A 23,785-nucleotide genomic window follows, 5' to 3' on the forward strand; every position below is an offset into this window, starting at 1 on the left:
TGGGAGGGGGTGTGAGGGAGGGAGGTTTGACCTGTAGGAGCGGGTGTGAGGGAGGGAGGTTTGATCTGTGAGAGGGGGTGTGATGGAGGTTTGGTCTGTGAAAGGGGGTGTGAGGGAGGGGGAGAGGATCTGTGGGAGGGGGTGGGAGGGAGGTTTGATCTGTGACGGGGGTGTGAGGGAGGTTTGATCTGTGAAAGGGGGTGTGAGGGAGGGAAGTTTGATCTGAGGGAGGGGTATGAGAGAGGGAGAGCAGGGGGGTAGCAAGGGGGAAACTGTATCAAACGCCTGATCATGACTTACGCTGTGATGGAGATGTTTGCGGCCGACATGGGGCTGACCTCCTTGACCTCCTTGGCCTTCTGGAGGGCCATCTTCTTGGTGATGGCCACCTCCTGCTCTTCCTCATCCTGAGGAGCACAAACACAGTGAGGAACGGAGACCACTCAGGGGTGGGTAGGTGGGCCATCAATGGTTCCATGATGATAAGCCCTGCCACAAGCCAAAAAAAAGGCCTTCACCTCTCTCTGGTGTGGCCGCAAAGATTTAAACCTCTTCCCCATAGGTGTATTATTATGAATGGTCGCAAATCCTACAACCAGTTGGGAGGTTCATTACCTTGAGTTATTGACCAGGACAAACATCCGTCATCCCAGAACGGCCCCGTGCGACAGGGTTAAGGAACCAATAAAGCAAGGCACTATATATCCTAATAGGAATATTCACTGCCATATTCAACAAACATAAATACGGGAATGAAATTCATGGCATTTGATCAGACAGCTGACTTTCGTGACGGATCATCAGGGGAACACGTCTCTCTGTCTCTCTATCCAGGGTTCCCAGGGACTCCAGGGAGGGGAGGTTCCAGTCACAGAACACAGAGGCTGGAAGCCCTACTGCAGTATGTACTCTACCTTAGTGAGCTCCTGTGCGTTTGCAAGGTTGTCAACAGCGATGGCCAAGAAGACATTGAGGAGAGTGTCTGATCAGTGAGGGGTCAGGAAAATCCAAACGGTTAATGAGTCAATCAATATTTACATTGGATCTTATACAGTGTGGATATATATATATATTCTTATAGCTTACAAATCAATGCTAAATCATGATACTATCACAGAGCTCTGAAGTCGTGATGCTTGACAGTTAATCAGGTTAATCAATGCAGGTCGATCATCCAGAGAGGATACAGTTTCCAAACAGGGTGAGAACAATGAAGTAGATGGAGGAGAACATTCCCCGGCGCACGCCCCCCTGGGACTCTATCCCATGATACATCACCGCATTCCAGTCCTCTCCTGTCAGAATCTGGGAGACACACAAACACATTGTTACACGGATCTCGCTAATGGTATTACAGTAGTTGTAGCATGAAATCATTTCAAAAGGAAGACAAAAATCCAACTTCATTTAGCTTCTTTTGTGAACTTCACCTGGAAAACTGTGAGAATGGCTGCTGGAAAGGTGTCAAAGTTGGTTGTTGGCGTCTCCTCGTCAAAATTAAACCTGCAGGAAGAAACACAGAACACAGGTTAGAACACAGGTTAGAACACAGGTTCACACTCTAGATAATCCCTCATCACCAAGGAAATTGAGAAGATGAGAAGAGCCCCACTTAGTCCTAGTTTATTATTGTGTTGGTCCAGCACAATAGGCATCGTACATCTTGCCACTGTCAGAGCCCTAACAGCTCGGTTGGCTCCCGTAAACCTCTCCGTCAAGGCTGATTTCACAACAACTTGTGCTAATCTTGATATTCTGTATTGCTCTGTAAGAATCTACAGGGACCTCATTACACCTTCCAACAATGAGAACCATGCAGAAAGCAAACAAAGTGTGTCCTCTCTCTGCTTCTTGAAATCCTTTGGTGCATAGACGGATATTCGTTAGTACAGCTCTCATTAGTTCCCCACCTAGAGAAAAGACAATGCAGGTCTGCAGAAAACCCTCCACTCTACTGTGAGGTAAAAATATGTGTGTCTGTGCAAACGAATCATCATAAAATACAACAGATCAATACAATATTACACAATAGATAAAACAAGTGACTTACTGTATAGGGTTCATCTAATATTGTATATATCCCACTAAATGTGTTTATTTTATTTTGACTAGGACAGGCATGATGTTGAATATGAATTCTATTCAAAGAGTGCATACTGAATAATGATCCATGCACCTGGATGGGACACCTCAGCTCAAGTGGATTTGGCTAGCATACATTTCCTGGTCTGCTTGAAGTGGGCAGGCTTTGGCTGGATCTGGCTGGGTGAAGCAGCTTCACAACCACTAGTCCTTAATCTATCTCTGACTGAGCACTGCACTGGAAGGTCCTGAACACACATCCTTACTGAACACTGCACTGGAAGGGCCTGAACACACATCTTCACTGAACACTGCACTGAAAGACCATGAACAGCACACAGCCTGACTGAACACTACACTGGAAGAGCCTGAACAACACAGAGATCCTGCTTCCATTATGTCAGGGAGTGATTGTACTGTAGTTCATACTCCCAGGCTGGGCATTTCAAGGCCTGCCAAGTGTCATTTCTCTTTGGATCAACTGCATGCATCTATTGTTCGTAATGTCCTCTCTGCCTGCCACTTGTGCATTTAGATCACATGACTGGAGTGCTTCTGCATTTATCGGGATTATTAACTACACAGAGACCTTCTACTCTGTTGAGCAACACAGAGACCATCTAGTCCATTGAACTACACAGAGACCATCTACTCCATTGAACTACACAGATGCCATCTACTCCGTTGAACAACACAGAGACCTACTCAGTTGAACAACACAGAGGCCACCTGCTCCATTGAACAACACCGAGACCATCTACTATGTTTCTGAGTGGGCTCAATAATTCAAAGAGTGGGGGGATGAAATCCTTGCCTTTCATTGCTGTTACTCTCTCCTCTCCATACTACTAGAGCAACAAGGTACTGTAGTAAAAACAAAGCACATCTATATTGTATCACAAGCTAAATGGTAATGCGAACAACAATGGACCTGTCTAATGTTGAGTATCACCATGGATAATCTGGGCCCATGAATAATACAGTACAGTGTGTGTACTGGACAGGAACGGTTACTGTGAGAGGCAATAAGGGTGGACTCACAGTCCCCCAAAGAGCTGCATGCCCAGTAGGGCGAACACCACGATGAAGAGGAAGAGGAGGAACAGCAGGCTGATGATGGACTTCATGGAGTTGAGTAGAGAGACCACCAGGTTCCTCAGAGAGTTCCAGTACCTACAGCAGGGGGATGAAGAGGAGGAATGAGGAGGTGATAGTGGTATACCATTGAGTCATGTACAGGTGATCATGTCGTGTTTTGGATCAGGGTGTAACGGATCGCTCACTTAGTGACTTTGAAAATCCTAAGCAGACGGAGAGCTCTCAGGACGCTGATGCCGAAGGAGGCCCCAGGTTTCACAACTGCCCAGATCACCTCAAAAATACTGCCTATAATCACCTGGGAGGAGAGTACATTAAATGACAAAAAATGTGCGTTCTCTCTAATGTAATGCAATGCAATGTCATTCTCTACTATAAAACATTTCAGAAGTGCAGGTTCGATTGGATCGCTGTCTGACTTACTCCGAAGTCAAAACAGTTGAAAGACGAATGGAAGTAGCTCATGGGTCCTAGTCCATACATTTTCATGGACATCTCAGTCAGAAACAAGCCCAGGAATACAAACTCTGCCAAATCTGCAAGGGAGATGGAATAACACACAGTTCCGCCCTGATGTCTGACGTGAAGGCACTGTTTCAATACAACTAACACAATTTAGATGGTTTCAATTGTACAAACAGCAAATAAATAGAACGATACGTCCTGTTGGCGATGGTAGGAAAACAAATGGTACAGTATTCACTCCCACGCAGGTCGGGTGTTGGGCAGGACTTACACAGTGCATATGTGAGCCACTCAGGCTGGTCGTAATGGACGATGGCCACACACAGTGTGTTGAGGCCCACCAGACACAGCACTGTCCAGTAGAAGCTCTGAGCCTTGACCAGGTGTCTGATGGTGAAGCGGAGCCGCTTCTCTTTCCTCCGGAAGTAGGAGGCACTGCCGTTCTTGCTGCTCTTCAGGCTGGCCCGGGCGAACGGAGACCCTGGAGGAACAGTGGTGGGAACAGCACACAAACTGGAGATAAAGTCACACAGTCATCAATTCCGTATGACTCAATGAAATCACTTTGATGTCACTTCATGACCTGAAAGTTTTCACTTGGCGGGGACCGCCTCGAAACGTCATTAGACTTAATGAGAGGAAAGATTCAAAATCACAGCTAATAAACCCCAAAAATGTGCACTATGGCTCAATCAAACCACAGCATAGCAGGCCAAATACAGCAACTTGTATGTGAAGTAGAGGGCATTTGTAATATGACCGTAAGCAGATTTGCCTTTACATTTCTCTTTAATAATTCTGCATCATATTCTTCAGTATCTTCTCAGTGTCCTGGCTAGTTCATCCATAGAGAACTCTGTGCACTGCCCTCCTCCCTTCTCCCCTGCCTCCACCTCCCAGCCCCTGGACCATAATAAACCATCTGTAACTTAAATTAAACACAAATTTGAGGCTGGACCAAAAAAAGAAAAGTGAAAAATGGTTCTATTAGCATCTCGTTAGTGGCCCAGGAGGAGAGTGAGAATCATCATTTCCTGGGCTATTTTCATCTCCAAATGTAACTCGGGTGTGGAGCCTCATAAACTGAGCACCAAGTCAGGCGTGCCTTTTTCCCCTCTCTCTTTTTCGCTTTCTCCCTCCATCTCCCTTTCCTTTCTCCCTGTCATATATTTTTTTGTATGGGATTCTAATACTGAGCCAAACCACCTACTCCCCTTTAATTACTGTACAGTGATGCAGATCTAATTGAGGAGTATAAATAATCACTTATTCAGGGGGACTGAGGAGTTCAAACACATAGTTAGCTATCTGAAAAAAAGCAGGGAACAGTTGGAGATTATTTTATTATTACTTTATAATTGTTTAAATAAGAGTCTATTGCAATGCTTCTGACATTAGTCATTCTTAAAGGGCAGTTGTCTAACAGAATAGATAAAACCAGGAATTCTTTATGTCACATACTGGGAAGTATAGAAATTTGAGTTACTTATTGCATTATGAAGGCTAGTATTTAACCCAAATTGATACACATTGTAGGAAGTAGGCCCAATACCACCACAATCTAATCAAAAGACAAACAAATGATTCGATATGCAACATCATTCAGTTGAAGCACAGTCAAAGAAAAAGATTGTTCCAGGCTGCATTTGAGACAGAATTTGGTGACATGAGACAGCTAGTAGAGGTATATAAATGTAAATGATTTATTAAGGTGTCTTTAATAGAAAGAATGTGTCGAAAAACAAAATGTAGACATTATGAGAGCTTGGGACTATGCGGTTCTAGCTGCATTTTAGTCAAATGTAGTTATTGCCTTGTTCTTTCCATGTCCTCTCTATGTAGTACTCTAAATATCCCCAATTCATGTTGCCAAGTTCAAAAGAATACAAGATAAAAATTGATGACACCATTCAAACCAATTAAGTTTCGGAACGTTAATGCTAATTATCTCAGAATCATCTTTTGGGCAGGTACAACCTTATATATACAACCTCCCAAGCTCTCCATTAATACATGCATTTCTAGAGCTTCTAAAATCGTTTTACAATGGTGGGGGTGCCAAGATGGCCAGGACGGTGGCCCTGCATCAGTCATCTAGTGTATAGAAATCATTGGGTAGAACAGAATACAGCAGTGAGCAGTGTGAAAGCTGACACGTTGATCAAGAGGTCCGAGTCACGGGCGTTGGCCTTACCAACAGATGAGATGTCAGTGAAGTGGTCCTCGCCCTCTTCAGCATTGATCAGGTCATTCTTGCTCTTCTTTGCCCTTTTCAACACTGAACACACATTAGAACAATACTTTGGGTTAGTACCACACCAGATTTCCTTGTGAAAAGTATCTTAGTGTAGTTTGTTCGAGGGAGATAATGTATACACAGTATGTGTGTTTGATGGATATGACAGCAGCTCTCAGGGCACTACTACAGGACTTCCATCAGCAGCACACAACTTGAGCCCTTCACATCTCTGATAGCTTGTGAAACACTGTTACTACAAGCATCTCAGGGGAGGCCTCTCAGGTGTTGTTAGCTCAACAGACCATTCAAACTCGACTAGCAACACAGTTCCCTCAAACGCACTCTCCCAGCCAGGCTCTCTCTGAACTGTGGCCCTGTGCACTTCTCTCCCATTGTAATACAATTTACATGTGGCCCCAACACCCATAATTACTGTGGGTTCACACTTGGGCATTGATTATTTCTGTGTTGTGCTAACAAGGCCTTGATAAAAGCAACAGCACACAATATTTAGCACAGAGAGGGTGGGTGGCATCAGCCCAAAGCCTCACACATCTACAGCCACAGCCAGAGAGGAGACTGGGTAAGCAGTCCTGGGAAAACACAGGGAGACGACACTTGGATAAAACTCATAACCAAGGCACTGAGTTTCCCCTGATCAGATCTGGTGGTCTGACTTGACCAACTCAGGGCCCTGGTTATACTCCTGACCTGGGTTATTGTGTTTCCTTTTGTACCACGCTCCATCCAGAGGGGACTTCTCTTCAGCGTGCTTGTCCTCCTCCGCCAGCATCACTTCCTCTGAAACAAATACACAGGTGTCAGCCACACACACCATATAATGAACACATACACACAGTGGTGTAAAGTCCTTAAGTAAAAATACTTTGAAGTACTACAAGTCGTTTTTTGGGGTTATCTGTACTTTACTCTTTATATTTTTGACAACCTTTACTTCACTACATTCATTAAGAAAATATTGTACTTTTTACTCAATACATTTTCCCTGACACCCAAAATCACTTATTACATTTTGAATGCTTAGCAGGACAGGGAAATAGTCCAAATTACACACTTCAAGAGAATACGTGATCATCCCTACTGCCTCTGATCTGTCGGACTCAAAAAACACAAATGCATCTTTGGTAAATAATGTCTGAGTGTTGGAGTGTTCCATTGGCTGTCTGTACATTTTTAAAACAAGAAAATTGTGCCATCTGCTTTGCTTAATATAAGGAATTTGAAATGATTTATACTTTTACTCTTGATACTTAAGTTTATTTTTGCAATTACATTTACTTATGATACTTAAGTACCGTATATTTAGAACCAAATACTTTTAGACTTTTACTCAAGTAGTTTTTTACTGGGTGACTCACTTTTACTTGAGTAACTTTCTATGAAGTTATCCATATTTTTACTTAAGTATGACAATTGTATACTTTTTTTCACCAATGCGCGTTCGCACGCACGCACGCACGCACACACACACACACACACACACACACACACACACACACACACACACACACACACACACACACACACACACACACACACACACACACACACACACACACACACACACACACACACACACACACACACTCTCTCTCCAAACCATCAGCATACTTAATATTACATATCATAAAGCCCTTAGACTAATGCTAAGTCAGCACAATGTAATATATATATATAAGAGAATGTGTGGTAGATTACTGCATATAATATCAAATCATGTTTGCCTATAACTAAAACTTTAGCAAAAATTTGAGCAATATTGAAGTAAACTTTAAGAATTAAAGTAAAGGGGTATTAGGTCTTAAAATGAAAAAGGAGAGGGATTAGAGGGCATTCTGACCTGCCTTGCATATCCACTCCAGGTATCCAGTCAGCTCCCTCTCGATCTGCTGCTGCCTGCGAAGCTTCAGAAACTCCTGCCTCTTCTCCACACGCTCACGTTCCTTGGCAAACTCCCTGCAGGTACACACACACACACACACATACTTATCGGACAAGCATGGGAGCACACACACAGTTTTAGCTACATGTCAGAGCCTGGAACACTCATATGCTGACAGCAGTCTGCCTCCCAGCTGTGGACTTGGCTGTGGGTGAAACGTTTTGGAGAGTATTACAAGTCTTTGCTTCCTCTACATTAAGAATGAACATTTCAGACACAAAATAAGCTTTAAAAAAGAATGATTTGAGAAAAAAAGTATATATTGGCAATACAGTCAGTGGTGTGTGCAAACATCAGATCTCTATAGTTACACCATGAAACAATCATATTTGTGACACTATCTTGGAGCAACATGCAACCCAGGTTCCCCTGCAGAAAGACAATTGGGAAATCAAATGAGTGTCATTCATTTTAATCAGTGCTTGTTCCTAATGCACTGACATCATCAAACAGTCACTGGAAAAAAGCAGAAAGGAGCATGTGATGATTTTTGTAACCACATAAACCACCATCTGTTATCTAGCCAATTAAAGAGGCCCATTTCCATTCTTCTTTCCCATGAGTAACCTGGAAATAGATAGGCCTACTGCTGATTGGGCAAAGGTTGGAATGAATTACCAAGACAAAGAGGGGGAGGTCTTACTCATTAAACAAGTTGTTCACAATTTTTTAAATCCTACATTTGCGATTTCATTTGGCTTTGAGAAACTTACCAGCACAGCACAGCTGATAGGGGAATACGCTCGAGTCACACAAAATGAAATATAACGTTGCGGATAAAGTTCCGAATTATACAATTTCATGTGTACAACATCTAAAGACCTGCATCACTATACTGAGAGATTTTCCGTTTCTAAAAGGACGTATTTGGGTGTTTTTGGAGCCTTTGTTCATGTTTCTCCGGTGCCCCCATAGCGCAGAACGAGCAATGAGGAACTCGACTGCGGGTGGGATAAGTTTCCCAAAACCAAGTGAAATCCCTGAAAAAGTGTCTGGACCCTTCTATAACATGCCAATTACATAAACAATAGAGATTTCATTCTATAATAGTGAACCAATCCTTTAACTGCACTGTGAAGTCACAAACACAACAGTCTGGATTGAGTCGTTGAGACTGAGGCTTTTATTTATCTTCCTCCTTCCACCCACATCTTCCATGTGTGTGTGGTACTAGCTGTTTAAGACCTGTTAACGAGAGAGGGAGTGACGGATGGGAGGGAGGGAGAGAGAGAGGAAGGGAGAGAGAGAGAGAGATACAGAAAAAGAGAGAGAGCAAAAGAGAGAGACAGGGAGAGAGAGAAAGAGACAGAGAGAGAGAAAAATAAACCGACAGAGCGAAAGACAGAGAGAGGCAGATGGAGAGAAATGAGGGATCCCCTCCCTGAACAGTCCGCCCTCACAGCTCACTTGGTGAGAGTCAGGCAGTGATTGGTGTCTCTCCCACGCAGGGCAGAGGGAAGCTCCTTCCTGCATTGCAGTGGCTGTGTGTGTTTGTGTGTGCGTGTGTTTGTTTGTGTTTGGGAGGGCTGTGAGGGGGTGGTGTTAGCCAGGAATCCCAGCCCTGCCTGCTCCAGTTCCACAGCAGCCCCTCCGGCGGGGAGTCAGTCGCTCCTCAGCACGCCACAAAGGCGCTTTATTGGCATGGGAAACGTGTTTACATTGCCAAAGCAAGTGAAATAAACAAAAGTGAGAAGAAACAAAACAACATAAATAAAAAAAACATTTGAATTTAACAGTAGATATTGCACTCAAAAATATAGACATTTCAAGTGTTATATTATCAGCTATGTACATGTGCAAATAGTTGTCGTAGGAATAGAAGGGGATGTAGGGGAAGATAAATAAACATATTTTGGTGGTATTTACAATGTTGTTTGTTCTCCACTGGTTGCCCTTTTCTCATGGCAACGGGCTGTGACTGCACACTGCAGTACTTTGCCTAACAGATACAGGAGTTCATCAATGTTTGATTTGTTTTCAAATTATTTGTGGGTCTGTTTGATCTGTGGGATATATGCATCTCTAATGTGGTCGTACATTTGGCAAGAGGTTAGGAAGTGCAGCTCAATTTCCACCTCATTTTGTGGGCAGCGGGCACATAGCCTGTCTTTCTATGGGGGCCTGTCTTAATAGCAAGGCTATGCTCACGGAGTCTGTACATAGTCAAGGATTTGCCACTGTGTACTCTCTGTTTAGGGCCAGATAGCATTCCAATTTGCTCTGTTTTTTTTGTTTAATCTTTCCAGTGGTACAAATAGTTCTCTTTTTGCTATCTCATCATTTGGTTGGGTCTAATTGTGAACCGACTGGCTGAGGGGACTCTTTCTAGGTTCATCTTTCTGTAGGCGAAGGCCTTGTGGTGAAATGTGTGGGCATTCCTTCCTTTTAGGTGGTTTAGGTGGCTCTTTTTCTGGATCTGGATTACTAGAGGGTATAGTCCTAATTCGGCTCTGCGTGCATTGTTTGGGGTTTTGCACTGTACACACAGTATATATTTGCAGATTTCTGCATGAAGTGTCTCAATGGGTGTTTTTTTGAATTCTTGGTTGGTGAGCGGACCCCAGACCCCACAACCATAGAAGTATTTTTAGCCAGACCCTAATTGGGACGTCGAGTTGAATGTTTCTTTTGATGGCGTAGAAGACCCTTATTGCCTTGTCTCTTAGATTGTTCACAGCCTTGTGGAAGTTACAGTTGAAGTCGGAAGTTAACATACACCTTAGCCAAATACATTTAAACACAGTTTTTCACAATTCCTGACATTTAATCCTAGTAAAAATTCCCTGTCTTAGGTCAGTTAGGATCACCACTTTGCCATCTATTTTGTGAAGTGCACCAGCCCCTCCTGCAGCAAAGAACCCCCCTAACAAGATGATGCTGCCACCCCCGTGCGTCACGGTTGGGATGGTGTTCTTCGACTTGCAAGCATCCCCCTTTTTCCTCCAAACATAACAAAGGTCATCATGGCCAAACAGTTCTATTTTTGTTGCATCAGACCAGAGGACATTTCTACAAAAAGTATGATCTTTGTCCCCATGTGCAGTTGCAAACCGTAGTCTGGCTTTTTTATGGCGGTTTTGAAGCAGTGGCTTCTTTCTTCTTCCTTTTTTTCTTGGTCTTGGCTGATTTCTTTTGATTTTCCCATGATGTCAAGCAAAGTGGCAGTGAGTTTGAAGGTAGGCCTTGAAATACATCCACAGGTACACCTCCAATTGACTCAAATTATGTCATTTAGCCTAATAGAAGCTTCTAAAGCCATGACATCATTTTCTGGAATTTTCCAAACTGTTTAAAGGCACAGTCAACTTAGTGCATGTAAACATCTGACCCACTGGAATTGTGATACAGTGAATGACAAGTGAAATTATCTGTCTGTAAACAATTGTTGGAAGACTTACTTGTCTTAGACTTAGATGTCCTAACCTACTTGCCAAAACTATAGTTTGTTAACAAGACATTTGTGGAGTGGTTGAAAAATGTGTTTTAATGACTCCAACCTAAGTGTATGTAAACTTCCGACTTCAACTGTACCTGTGGTGTTAATACTTACAACTCAGTAGGTATAATTCTTTGTGCTCTAGGGCAATCGTGTCTAGGTATAATGTGTTTTTGTTGTCCTGGCTACTGGACCTGCTTTGGAATACCATTATTTTTGTCTTACTGAGACGCACTGTCTGGGCCAAAGTCTGACAGAATCTGTGCCGAAGGTCTGGGTGCTACTGTAGACCATCTTTGGTTGGGGACAGAAGCACCAGATCATCTGCAAACAGTAGACATTTGATTTCCGAATCCAGTAGGGTGAGGTCGGGTGTTCTAGTGCCCTCGCCAATTAATTGATATACACAGTATGTTGAAGAGGGTGGGGATCAAACTGCATCCCTGTCTCATCCCACGGCCCTGAGGAAGGAAATCTGTGTGTTTATTGCCAATTTTAACTGCACACTTGTTTGTGTACATTGATTTTATAATGTAATATGTTTTCCCCCCCAACACCACTTTCCATCCATTTGTATAGCAGACCCTAATGCCAAATTGAGTCAAAAGCTTTTTTGAAAATCGACAAAGCATTGAAAAGACTTTACTTTTGTTCTGTTTGTTTGTCAATAAGGGTGTATAGGATGTATACGTGGTATGCCATATGGTATTTTGGTAAGAAGATCATTAGATGTTTTCCGGGGATATTGTTTTTACTGAGGACATTTTTGGAATCTGTTGTTCATGATACTGTAGAGCAGGGGTGTCAAACATACGGCCCGCGGGCCGGAACCGGCCCCCAAGGAGGTTCGATCAGGCCCGCAGGATAATTTGAAAGTGGAAAAAATGCATAAAAGACATGGAATTAATATTTTTAATTCGCTGCAATTCATGGATTATCCGCTAAGGGGCGCACTCTTTCCATCAGAGTAGAAGACAAGCCGCATCACTGAGACAGACTGAAAACAGCAGACGGTATCAATGCGCCATCTGCTGCTTGTTACGACGTTGTTAATACTCTTGTTAATGTCTCTACCTCTCCACTACACCCTCATTAGCCAAAATGTCGTTATCCAAACGGAGAAAAGTAGATAAGGAGTGTAGAATTTTCAAAGAAAAATGGACCACGTCCTATTTATTTACAGAGATGCACGGAAAACCTTTGTGCTTGGTGTGTTTGCAACAAGTTTCGGTATTGAAGGAATATAATATTCGACGCCACTACGAGACTCATCACAGCGAAAAATATGACGGCTTGCAAGGACAACTGAGAAGAGATAAGATTAACGAATTGCTGGCGGGTCTGAGGAAACAGCAGTCAACTTTCATCCAGAGCCGAGAAGTCAGTGAAGCAGCGGTAAAAGCCAGCTACCTAATTGCTAGCGAAATAGCATTAGCATCGAAGCCGTATTCCGACGGTGACTTTGTTAAACGATGCATGATGAAGGCGGCTGAACTTGTATGTCCCGAGAAGCGACAAGCTTTTGCCAATATTAGCCTGACGAGGAATACTATAGCAGAGATGATGATGGACAACACAACAGCCGAGGACATTTTCGGCTCTGTCCTTGCTGCATTGGACAGAGTTGGAGTGGACTGGTCCCGCGCTGTCAGCCTGGCTACAGACGGCGCGCCATCCATGGTCGGAAAGAAAGCAGGTGTCGCGACAAAGTTCAAAGACAAAGTACAAGCCCTTAATGGAGGAGATCGTTTCTGGACATTTCACTGTATTTTGCACCAGGAGGCATTGTGTTGCAAGTCGCTGAAAATGGACCACGTCATGGAGGTGGTTGTTCGCACTGTAAATTTCATCCGGTCCAGAGGTCTGAACCATCGTCAGTTTGACAAACTTCTCAGCGACAGCAACATTACCCACAGCCTGCCATACCACACTGAAGTGAGATGGTTAAGCCGAGGCGCTGTGCTGAGGCATTTCTTTGATCTACGAGAGGAAATCGGACAGTTCATGGAGAAAAAGGAAAACCGGTGTTGGAATTACAATCTCAGGAATGGCTACGGGACCTTGCATTCTTGGTTGATATTACTGAACAGTTGAACAATCTGAACAAAATGTTGCAAGGCCGCAAAAAAGTTGTCACACAGTTTTCTGACAACATACATGCATTTAAGTTGAAGCTGACTTTGTGGGAGATGCAACTGGCAAATGGCAACCCTGCTCATTTCCCCTGTCTGAGAGATGTGTGTGTGACCAGACCTGATGCGGACATGAAACGGTACAAAGACAAAATTGCAGGACTACTGCGGGAGTTTGAGAAACGTTTTCAGGTATTTGGTGAACTTGAGACAGAATTTTCAGTTTTTCGCTCACCTTTCACAGTTAAAGCTTCTGATCTGCCGGTCGAAATTCAGCTAGAGATAATTGATTTGCAGTGTGATGCAGATTTGAAGGGCAAATTTGCCTCTGTAGGTCTGGACAGATTTTATCAGTATCTACTACCAGGGTACCCCAAATTAACAGCCCTGGCTGCTAAAATTTTGTGCATGTTTGGGACAACCTACCTTTGTGAACAAATTTTCTCAGTGATGAATATCAATAAAACAAAAATGTGTTCAAGGCTCACAAACAAGCACTTAAATGACATTCTGAAAGTGACAGCTAGTCAGGACATGACACCTGGTGTTGATGCACTTGTACAGGCCAAAAGATGCCAAGTTTCAGGTACAAATACAAGTCCAGACTAGACTAACACCTTTAAAATGCTGCCTTAGATACTGTTTGCATTGAAAGAATACAGCTCTGTGAAGATGAATCCTTACTGTGGTGATTTAAAAAATGTGCACTTTAATGTTAGTCAGCAGCTTCAAAACAAAAGTTGTGTGATGGAATTCTACTGTTCATACAACTCCATAAATTTTCAGTATGTATTGTATGTGTATGTATGTTTCATGTATGAAGTTTACAGATTTACAGGACAGGCGAACACTTTCTTCATTACACATTTAAAATCACTCTCCTTAGTTTGTAAGGTGTACGCAGGGATTACATTTAGATTTTATATGCGTATGTGTAAGTGGTTTAAAAATTCCTTTCTTTAAAAGTCTCATTTAATCTTAAAGTGCATTACTATATTTTTCAGTACCAATTAAAGTTTTGTGCCTTTGTACAATCAGTGGGATCAGTTGCAATGCATATTTGTGAATGATAAAAGTAAATTGCACATTTGTCTAAGGAAATATGAGGTGTTTCATGAAATGTTTTGTAAAAGGATAGTTCATTAAATTTCAATATTTTCCTAATGTTCTTGTGCTTCTTTACACCAAAACAAAGGAAAGACATGATATTTTGGTTATTTATAGCAGAGTATGGTATAATTTTAATGGTCCGGCCCACTTGACATCTCCCTAGGCCGTATGTGGCCCACGATGCGAAATGAGTTTGACACCCCTGCTGTAGAGGATGTTTACGAGATTGCTGTTGAAGCAGAGTCCATAGTAATTCTCTCTCTCTCCCACACACACAGAGTGGCAGAGTTTACATTTTTTCTCAATTGCTCAAACAATTTCTGAAACCTTGCTCCATTTCCTGAAAACATTCAACACAAAACCTCATCTTCAAGCACTATTTACATAACCCCTGACTCCTCTTGCAAAATGAAACGTTCGCCTCAAAACAGTTTTACTTGTGTTCAAAATCAAACACTGCTCTCAAATCATAAACAAAGTGATCAAAATGATATACAAGCAGTCAGTAAAAAATACACCGAAAAATAGAAAACACATTGTTCAAAACATACAATTCTCAGAGAGAAGTACATTTTTAACCTCTTCAACCTATGGGGGCGCTATGTCATTATTGGATAAAAAGACGTGCCCGTTTTAAGCGCAATATTTTGTCACGAAAAGATGCTCGACTATGCATGGAATTGACAGCCTTGGAAAGACAAAACTCTGACGTTTCCAAAACTGCAAAGATATTATCTGTGAGTGCCCCAGAACTAATGCTACAGGCGAAACCAAGATGAAGTTTCTGAAGGCGCTGTGTTCCAATGTCTCCTTATATGGCTGTCAATGCGTCAGGAATGAGCCTGCCCTTTGTGTCGTTTCTCCAAGGTGTCTGCAGCATTGTGACGTGTTTGTAGGCATATCATTGGAAGATTGACCATAAGAGACTACATTTACCTGGTGTCCCGCCCGGTGTCCTGTGTTGAAATTATTGCGTAATCTGTAGGTCCATGCGTGTTCCATTTCTTCAGAAGAGAAAGTCAACTGTCACGAAGGATTTTATCGTCGATAGATATGTGAAAAACACCTTGAGGATTGATTCTAAACATCGGTTTGCCATGTTTCTGTCGATATTATGGAGTTAATTTGGAAAAAAGTTTGCGTTTTAATGACTTAATATTATTATTTTTTTTATTTATTTTTTGTTCTTACCCAAACGTGATGAACAAAACGGAGCGATTAGTCGACACAAATAATATTTTTTGTAAAAACGGAACATTTGCTATCTAACTGAGAGTCTCCTCATTGAAAACATCTGAAGTTCTTCAAAGGTAAATGATTTTATTTGAATCCTTTTCTGGTTTTTGTGAAAATGTTGCATGCTGAAAGACAGGCATAATCCTATGCTAGGCTATCAATAATGTTACACAAATGCTTGTTTAGCTATGGTTCAAAAGCATATTTCTAAAATCTGAGATGGCAGTGTTGTTAACAAAAGGCTAAGCTTGAAAGCAAATAGATTAATTTCATTTCATTTGCGATTTTCATGAATAGTTAACGTTGTGTTATGCTAATGAGCTTGCAGATAGATTTACACAATCCTGGATACAGGTTTTTTTCGTAGCTAAACGTAACGCAGAAAACGGAGCGATTTGTCCTAAACAAATAATCTTTCAGGAAAAACTGAACATTTGCTATCTGAGAGTCTCCTCATTGAAAACATCCGAAGTTCTTCAAAGGTAAATGATTTTATTTGAATGCTTTTCTGGTTTTTGTGAAAATGTTGCCTGCTGAATGCTAATGCTAAATGCTACGCTAAATGCTATGCTAGCTATCAATACTGTTACACAAATGCTTGTTTTGCAATGGTTGAGAAGCATATTTTGACAATCTGAGATGGCAGTGTTGTTAACAAAAGGCTAAGCTTGAAAGCAAATAGATTAATTTAATTTCATTTGCGATTTTCATGAATAGTTAACATTGCGTTATGGTAATGAGCTTGAGGCTGTAGTCACGATACCGGATCCGGGATGGCTCGACGCAAGAAGTTAATCTAAAGAAATATTCATATTTTTCCATCATTGTCTTTTGATGAATGAAAACATGTTCTATCATAGTAGCTCAAAATTGATCAGAAATTACTACTCTGCTTTGCAATTTTTGTTCTTCCTCCTCCTTGTACCCCTATTTTACAGTACTGTATCCTGCATCACACAAACTTGTCCTTTGTCTCCTTGATACTGTAATTCTTGTTCTTTGTTGATATGAACCTGCAACCAGTCAAAATCTATTGAACAGTCAGTACTGTTAATAAATGGAAAGCACAATGTTCAGGGCCATACAATTTGTCCATTGTACAGTATACAGCCTACAATGCACTGTACTACAGTATCCATTCTCAGACTTTCTCCTTCCCACCTTCAACAACCTGTTTGCTCTCTGAACTGGCTTATATTGGTTGTGTCGCATCATTTGAAACAGGTTAAATCAATTTTGAGTGGTTGTGTTCAATCAATGACATATTTTCTCCATTTGCATTTGATTGTTGCCACTTGTGTTTACCAGTATGGATGACATGTGCATGAGAGTGCAGAATGTGTTTTGAGAATGAGAATGTGTTTAGAGTTTTGCTGAAAAGTCTATCTGCAAATTGTGTTTTACCATGTGAAATGGTTTAAGGTATTGACAACAGACTGCATAATTAGCTAAATGAGTCCAGGCAACTGAGAACTTTGTTCAGCCAATGGGTTTTAGTGTTTTAGCAATTGAGAAAAACTAATGGAAGGCCTCCTGATGAGTGCTGTGTGGTGTACTAAGTTGTGCTCTAACTGCTATCGGGACATGAATTTATTACTATTCAGAAAACAAATCTAATTCTCACTTGCTGTTCCACCAAATGGCTTCAGGTGTCTCTGTGCTATCAATGTGGCATTATGCTCTTCTTTCAGTCTCTCTTTGATTTCAACCTTCTGCTTTCTTTCCCTTTCTTCTACATTTGACCTTTTTTCTATGGTGGAGGGTTAACACATCACGTGTTCATTGGTGCAACGATTTTCTTATTCTTCTGGCTGACCAGTACTACGCTTCCTCCAATAAGCACGGGGAGTTGGCTCAGGTCTATCGCCTGACTCCGCCAATCTCCCTATGTGCCTCCCCAAAACATTTTTGGGGCTGCCTCTCGTGCCTGTTGCGCTGCCTTGTAAGGAAGCATTTGACCTGTATTCGCCACATGTGACAAATACAATTTGATTTAATTTAATTTGAATGAACAAGGCAGTGGTTGTGTTGTTGTTGCGCGGCTAGTTGCGAGTGGTATTTTTGTGACTGTTTTGCAGATTTCACTTCTTTCGACCCAGTTGACAAGAGTAGTGGTGGCTAATCTGCCTCCATTTTGTTATGGTCGAACAGATAACAAGACGTTGGTTCGTTTTGGTGAGTTTGCAAGTGGTTCACTCGGCTGGGTGCCAAGTGGAATCTGTTAAACATCTTGTCTCCTTTTGTAGGCAAGTGTTAATGCTTCTTAACAACGCAGAAAAGCAGCTAAATTTACACGTCAAGGTTAAGCAGGGGGAGGGGTGGTACGCAGGGTTTGATAGCGAAGTTAGCTTGCAGTGTTCTGAGTGTGGGGACATAGGGTACAAAAAGATTGCGTGCCCATATAAGGTCCAGAGAGAGGCAGTTTGTGGTAGTGCAGACAAATCAAATGGTATTTGTCACATGCGCCAAATACCAAAGCTGTATACCTTACGGTGAAATGCTTACTTACAAACCCTTAACCAACAATACAATTTCAAGAAAAATAAGAGGTAAGATTCAATAACAAGGTTATATACAGGGTGTACCGGTACCGAGTCAATGTGCGGGGGTTAAGGTTAGTCGAGGTAATTGAGGTAATATATACATCTAGGGAGGGGTAAAGTGACAATGCATAGATAATATACAGTGAGTAGCAGTCTTAAGGCTTGGGGGTAGAAGCTGTTAATATTCCCAAACCCGCATGCGGGAGCATAATCATCGCCTGACAATAATTAGCATAACGCAACGGACATAAATATCCCTAGAAAATATTCCTATTCATGAAAATCACAAATGAAATATATTGAGACACATCTTAGCCTTTTGTTAATCACCCTGTCATCTCAGATTTTCAAAATATGCTTTACAGCCAACGCTAGACAAGCATTTGTGTAAGTTTTTCAATAGCCTAGCATAGCATTATGCCTTGCTAGCAGCAGGCAACCTTGTCACGGGAATCAGAAAAGCAATCAAATTAAAACGTTTAACTTTGATGAACTTCTGATGTTTTCACTCATGAGACTCCCAGGTAGATAGCCAAAGTTAATTTTTTCCCAAAATATTATTTTTGTAGGCGAAATAGCTCTGTTTGTTCTTCACGTTTGGCTGAGAAATCGCCCGGAAATTGCGGTCACCACAACGCCGAAAAATATTCCTAATTAGCTCCATAATAATCGACAGGAATTTGGGAAACGTTGTTTATAATCAATCCTCAAGGTGTTTTTCTAATATCTATTTGATAATATATCCGTCGGGACAATTAGTTTTTCCGGTAGGACCGATTGGAGTAATGGCTACCTCTGTATTTTACACGGGAATCTCTCTCGGAGCCACCATGTGACCACTTACGCAATGTGGCCGCCTACGGCTATTCTTCAACAGAAATGTGTAAAACTATGTCACAATGCTGTAGACACTTTGGGGAATACGTAGAAAGCGTAATCTCGTTGATGGTACATTCACAGCTGAATAGGGAGTCATTGGAACGCAGCGCTTTCAAAACCTGGGGCACTTCCGGATTTTTCTCAGGCTATCGCCTGCAACATCAGTTCTGTTATACTCACAGACAATATCTTTACAGTTTTGGAAACATTAGAGTGTTTTCTATCCAAAGCATATTCTAGCATCTTTTCCTAACAAAATATCCTGTTTAAAAACGGGAACGTTTTTTTTTCCAAAAATGAAAATACTGCCCCCTAGTACCAAAAGGTTAAGGAGCATTTTGGACCTAGGCTTGGCGCTCCGGCACCGCTTGCCATGCCATAGCAGAGAGCACCGTCTATGACTAGGGTGACTAGACTCTTTTAGGATCCAAAAGGCTTTTTAGGTTCTTCCTCTGACACAGAATGGTATAAAGGTACTGGATAGCAGGAAGCTTGGCCCCAGTGATGTACTGGGCCATATGCACTACGCTCTGTAGCACCTTGCAGTCGGATACCGAGCAGTTTCCATAGCAGGTGGCAAGAATGCTCTCAATGGTGCAGCAAGAATGCTCTCAATGGTGCAGCTGTATAACTTTGAGGATCTGAGGACCCATGCCAAATCTTTTCAGTCTCCGGAGGGGGAATAGGCGTTGTCGTGCCATACTCAGCGCATATTCTGAATACACGTCCTGCCAATCCATCTGGCCCTGCTGTCTAGTGAATGTTGAGCTCTTTAAAGGTCTTACTCACATCGATTACAGAGAGCGTGATCACATAGTCGTCCGGAACGGCTGGAGCTCTCATGCATGCTTCAGTGTTGCTTGCCTTGAAGCTCGCATATAAGTAATTTAGGTCGTCTGGTAGGCTCGTGTCACTTGGCTGCTTATGGCTGGGCTTCTCTTTGTAGATCGTAATAGTTTGCAAGCCCTGCCACATCCGACGAGCATCAGAGCCAGTGGAGTAGGATTCCATCTTAGTCCTGTATTGACGCTTTGCCTGTTGGACGGTTCATCGGAGGGCATTTTTCATAAGCGTCCCAGTAGAGTCCCACTCCTTGTAAGCTTCAGCTCTACCCTTTAGCTCAGCGCGGATGTTTCCTGTATTCCATGGAACCTGGTTGGGGTATTACGTATGGTCACTGTGGGGACGATGTCGTCGATGCACTTATTGATGAAGCCGATGACTGATGTGGTATGCTCCTCAATGCCATTGGTTGAATCCCGGAACATATTCCAGTCCATGCTGTTAAAGCAGTACTGTAGCTTACAGTGGTTCCTTCTTTAAAAGTTGTGCCATGCTGCAGCACACCTTGAAGGCTGCTGCAGCATTCTGTGGCACGTTATCTAATTGTCAGCCATTTTTTTTGTGAATGCAAGTTAGTGCTAGTTTGACCACCAGAGGGCATCTTTGAGAAGCATTTGATAGTCTTCCATATTGGAATTACCAGAGAATTTAAAACCTTTTTGTAATAACATAGTATATGGGATTGATTTTAAGAAATGTAATATTATGGTGTTTCTATTCTGAGATTTTTTTTAAAAAAGGAACCCGCAGGGTTTCCGTTAGGAGAGAATGGAAAATATGGCGCTGTACAACGTGATGCCCGGGAGTAGGCTACCGCATAAGAGGATTGGAGGATTCTAAATGGTTTGCCTTCATCAGGCAACTTTGTTAAAATATTTCTGTAAATCAGTTACATTTATTCCCATAGTAATTCATTATGGATCCATAACTAAATAAACATCAGCATTTTGAAAGAGTATTTTTATCATTATTTTATTAACGAAAGCATAAAGATGCTGATGAAGAAATACAGTAAATGCTTTTACATTTGATCAATAATAAAGCATTTAAAGCATTTTGAAGATATAAGCCAGACTTTCTCGGTGACCTCAAGTACTCATTAACTCTGTCTTTAATGCTTTTTCAGTTTGCATCAGTCATGGACGGAAACTTCTGAGACACCGTATTAATGATGAACACCTGCAGGTTCACTGGTAAGCCACATTTTCCTCGGGATCCATCCCAGTTTGTATTCTGTGCCCACTCGTGGTATCTCTCTTCGGTTACACATCCTTGGAATAGCAGAACAGCATAACGGTCCGGGCGGCCCTTGCTGGGGTGGGAGCTAGTGGGTTGGTGGAGGTGAGTGTGGTTTTGCAGCTGGGCAACATGAGCAGAGGCAGGTTTCTGTAGTAACGGAGACTCCGGTGGTGGGTAGGAGGTGAGTACTGGGTCTGAGGCGAACGGTAAGCAAGCTGGTGGGGCTAAGGAGAAGAAAAAGTTGGAAAAGAGGGAAAAAAAGAGTGGCTGGGCAAAAGCTAGGTGGGCTCATCCCAGGAAATAATTCCCGTCATTGGGGAGGATGCACTGATCAGGTGGTAAGTGCTGGAGTGGCAGACGGGGGAGAAGGAGGTCGGTACCGTGCCAATGGAGGAGGAGGAAGAATGGGATGAGTTGGCAGGAGAGGAGGCCTCGTATTCAGACGGCTCATTGGAACTTGAGCCGACAGCCAGCCAGGTGGAGGGCCCAGTATATATGGTGAGAGAACTTTCTAGGTTGAAGGCTAAAGGGATGGAGACAAAAGGGAAAAAGAAGGTTCCTCTGGTGTCTTATTTTCCTGATCCTGGAAGGTTTGTAAGGTCAGTACAACACACAATGAAGAATGAGGGGTTTAGTGTCCTCTCATCCAGGATGTGGTATAGGCTGAGGAAATGGCTCACAGGGGTGCGTCTTCAGAATCTGCTTAAATGGATAGTAATTTTCTGGCACGGTGGCTTCATGGGCTTCTCTACTGGTTTCTGATTTTGTTGTTTTCCATACCACCTGTTATGGAGCTTTTAAGGTTAGGCTCCCTTATCATGAATGGTGGCAGAGACGGGGGGGGGGGGGTAAGATGGGGAATATGATGTTTTTGCAAGAGACACACAGTGTTGTGATTAATGGACTGGATCGGGGGGCCTGGTGGAAGGGTGCGGAGGTCATGGCCCAGACCTTAGTGCTGGTGTCGCAGTGTTTTTGCTCCGGGCCTGAGTGTCAACATTCTTCTTTAAAGGTATTGTGTAAGGGTAGGCTGTTAGTATATGTGGGTGAAGGTGGATGAGGTAGGGTGAGTACAGCTCGCCTGGATCGTATCTATACATTCAAGAATCGGCTATTGAGGGCCTCCATTCGCTCACTTGGGTTTTCAGACCATCACATTGCCATGGCTCAGTTTTCTGTTTCACCAGGGCCCGGTGTAAAGATCTTACAAGATTACACAGTATACAGCTTTGGGGGAGCTTCAGCGTAGCATAAGTGAGGTGGAGGCTGAGCTGGTGGGGCAGGGTACGTTGGGGCTGCAAAATAATCTGAATTATGCAGGGACCTAGGGTAATTTTTCAGATTAAAGCAAAAAGGGCACTTGTAAGAGCTAGATTTTCCATGTTGAGGAAATGGATGCTCCCAGCTCTTTATTTTTTGGTTTGGAAAAACAGAGTGGGGAAACCAAGAAAATCCATTGTTTACGTTTGTCTGATGGGCAAGTCACTTCTGTTGCGGGGGAGATGCGGGAGCAGGTTGTGGAGTTCTTCTCTGATTTGTATAGGGAAGAACACCTGTGTGTTCTCAGGTTCTGCTCACTACTAGAGGTGTGTGGGTAAAATCACTAAGGAAGCCAGAGGAAAAAAAGCCATATTACGATAATTGTGTTGTTTTCTCTATAACCTGTTAGCTCATATGCCTTGCGACCGTGATATATAAGTCAAACCAAACTTTATTTGTCACATGCGCAGAATACAACAGAGCAGATCAAGAAGAAGAAAATATTTACCAAGTAGACTAAAATAAAGAGAAATAATAAAAACACAATAAGAATAACGAGACTATATACAGGGGGCACAGAGTCAGTGTGCAGGGGTACAGGTTAGTTGAGATAATCTATACATGTACGTGGGGGTGAAGTGACTATGCATAGGTAACAAACAAACAGCGAGTACGTCGTCCACATACTTTCGGCCATAATAATATGCCATTTAGCAGACGCTTTTATCCAAAGCGACTTACAGTCATGTGTGCATACATTCTACGTATGGGTGGTCCCGGGAATCGAACCCACTACCCTGGCGTTACAAGCGCCATGCTCTACCAACTGAGCTACAGAAGGACCACTACTGTACTGTACATTCAGCCTCTTGCGAATTGAAGGAGATTATGAAACAGAGAATTTTACGTACATTTTTTTATTGGTCAATCTTTGGGGAAAGCCTGGCTTCCCTTGGCATCCATGAATACATGCCACTGCTGCTCACAGACCTTCCCAAACGCTCTCTGTCGCAGAGATATGAAATGGACATTTCCCTGGCCTTTCACAAACTCTTGGCTTCCGTCTCTCAGATGGCCCCCGGCTGTGCCCAAGGGGTTGATGGTCTGCCAGTGGATTTTTATAAAAATGATTGGACAGGACTTGTTTTGCGTGTTACGTGAGTGCGTGGGGGAGCTGCCGCTAAGCTGTAGACGGACTTGAGCGACTTAAAGAACTGGAGGCCTGTGGCATTGCTCTGTGTGGACTATAAGGTCTTTGCC

The 23,785-nt window shown here is 42.6% G+C and overlaps 1 protein-coding gene across 4 annotated transcripts in view; it reads right to left on the minus strand.

Moving 5' to 3' along the window:
- LOC118357836 (voltage-dependent N-type calcium channel subunit alpha-1B-like) overlaps positions 1–23,785 on the minus strand; it is a 145,413-nt gene that overhangs the window by 56,686 nt on the left and 64,942 nt on the right. For 3 of the 4 annotated variants that reach the window (XM_052478623.1, XM_052478622.1, XM_052478620.1), the window contains exons 1-8: positions 3,917–4,054; positions 3,604–3,716; positions 3,366–3,478; positions 3,124–3,255; positions 1,431–1,503; positions 1,188–1,305; positions 915–982; positions 301–407 (exon numbers count right to left, since the gene is read on the minus strand). In XM_052478623.1, the coding sequence (XP_052334583.1) occupies positions 301–407; positions 915–982; positions 1,188–1,305; positions 1,431–1,503; positions 3,124–3,255; positions 3,366–3,478; positions 3,604–3,675 (683 nt within the window). In that variant the 5' untranslated portion in view covers positions 3,676–3,716; positions 3,917–4,054. Of the gene's footprint in view, positions 1–300; positions 408–914; positions 983–1,187; positions 1,306–1,430; positions 1,504–3,123; positions 3,256–3,365; positions 3,479–3,603; positions 3,717–3,916; positions 4,127–5,839; positions 5,914–6,624; positions 6,686–7,745; positions 7,862–23,785 lie in introns of those variants that run through there. The other variant, XM_052478624.1, reaches the window with a different exon arrangement.

The sequence above is a fragment of the Oncorhynchus keta genome, chromosome 25 (assembly GCF_023373465.1).
Source record: "Oncorhynchus keta strain PuntledgeMale-10-30-2019 chromosome 25, Oket_V2, whole genome shotgun sequence".
Taxonomy (NCBI): domain Eukaryota; kingdom Metazoa; phylum Chordata; class Actinopteri; order Salmoniformes; family Salmonidae; genus Oncorhynchus; species Oncorhynchus keta.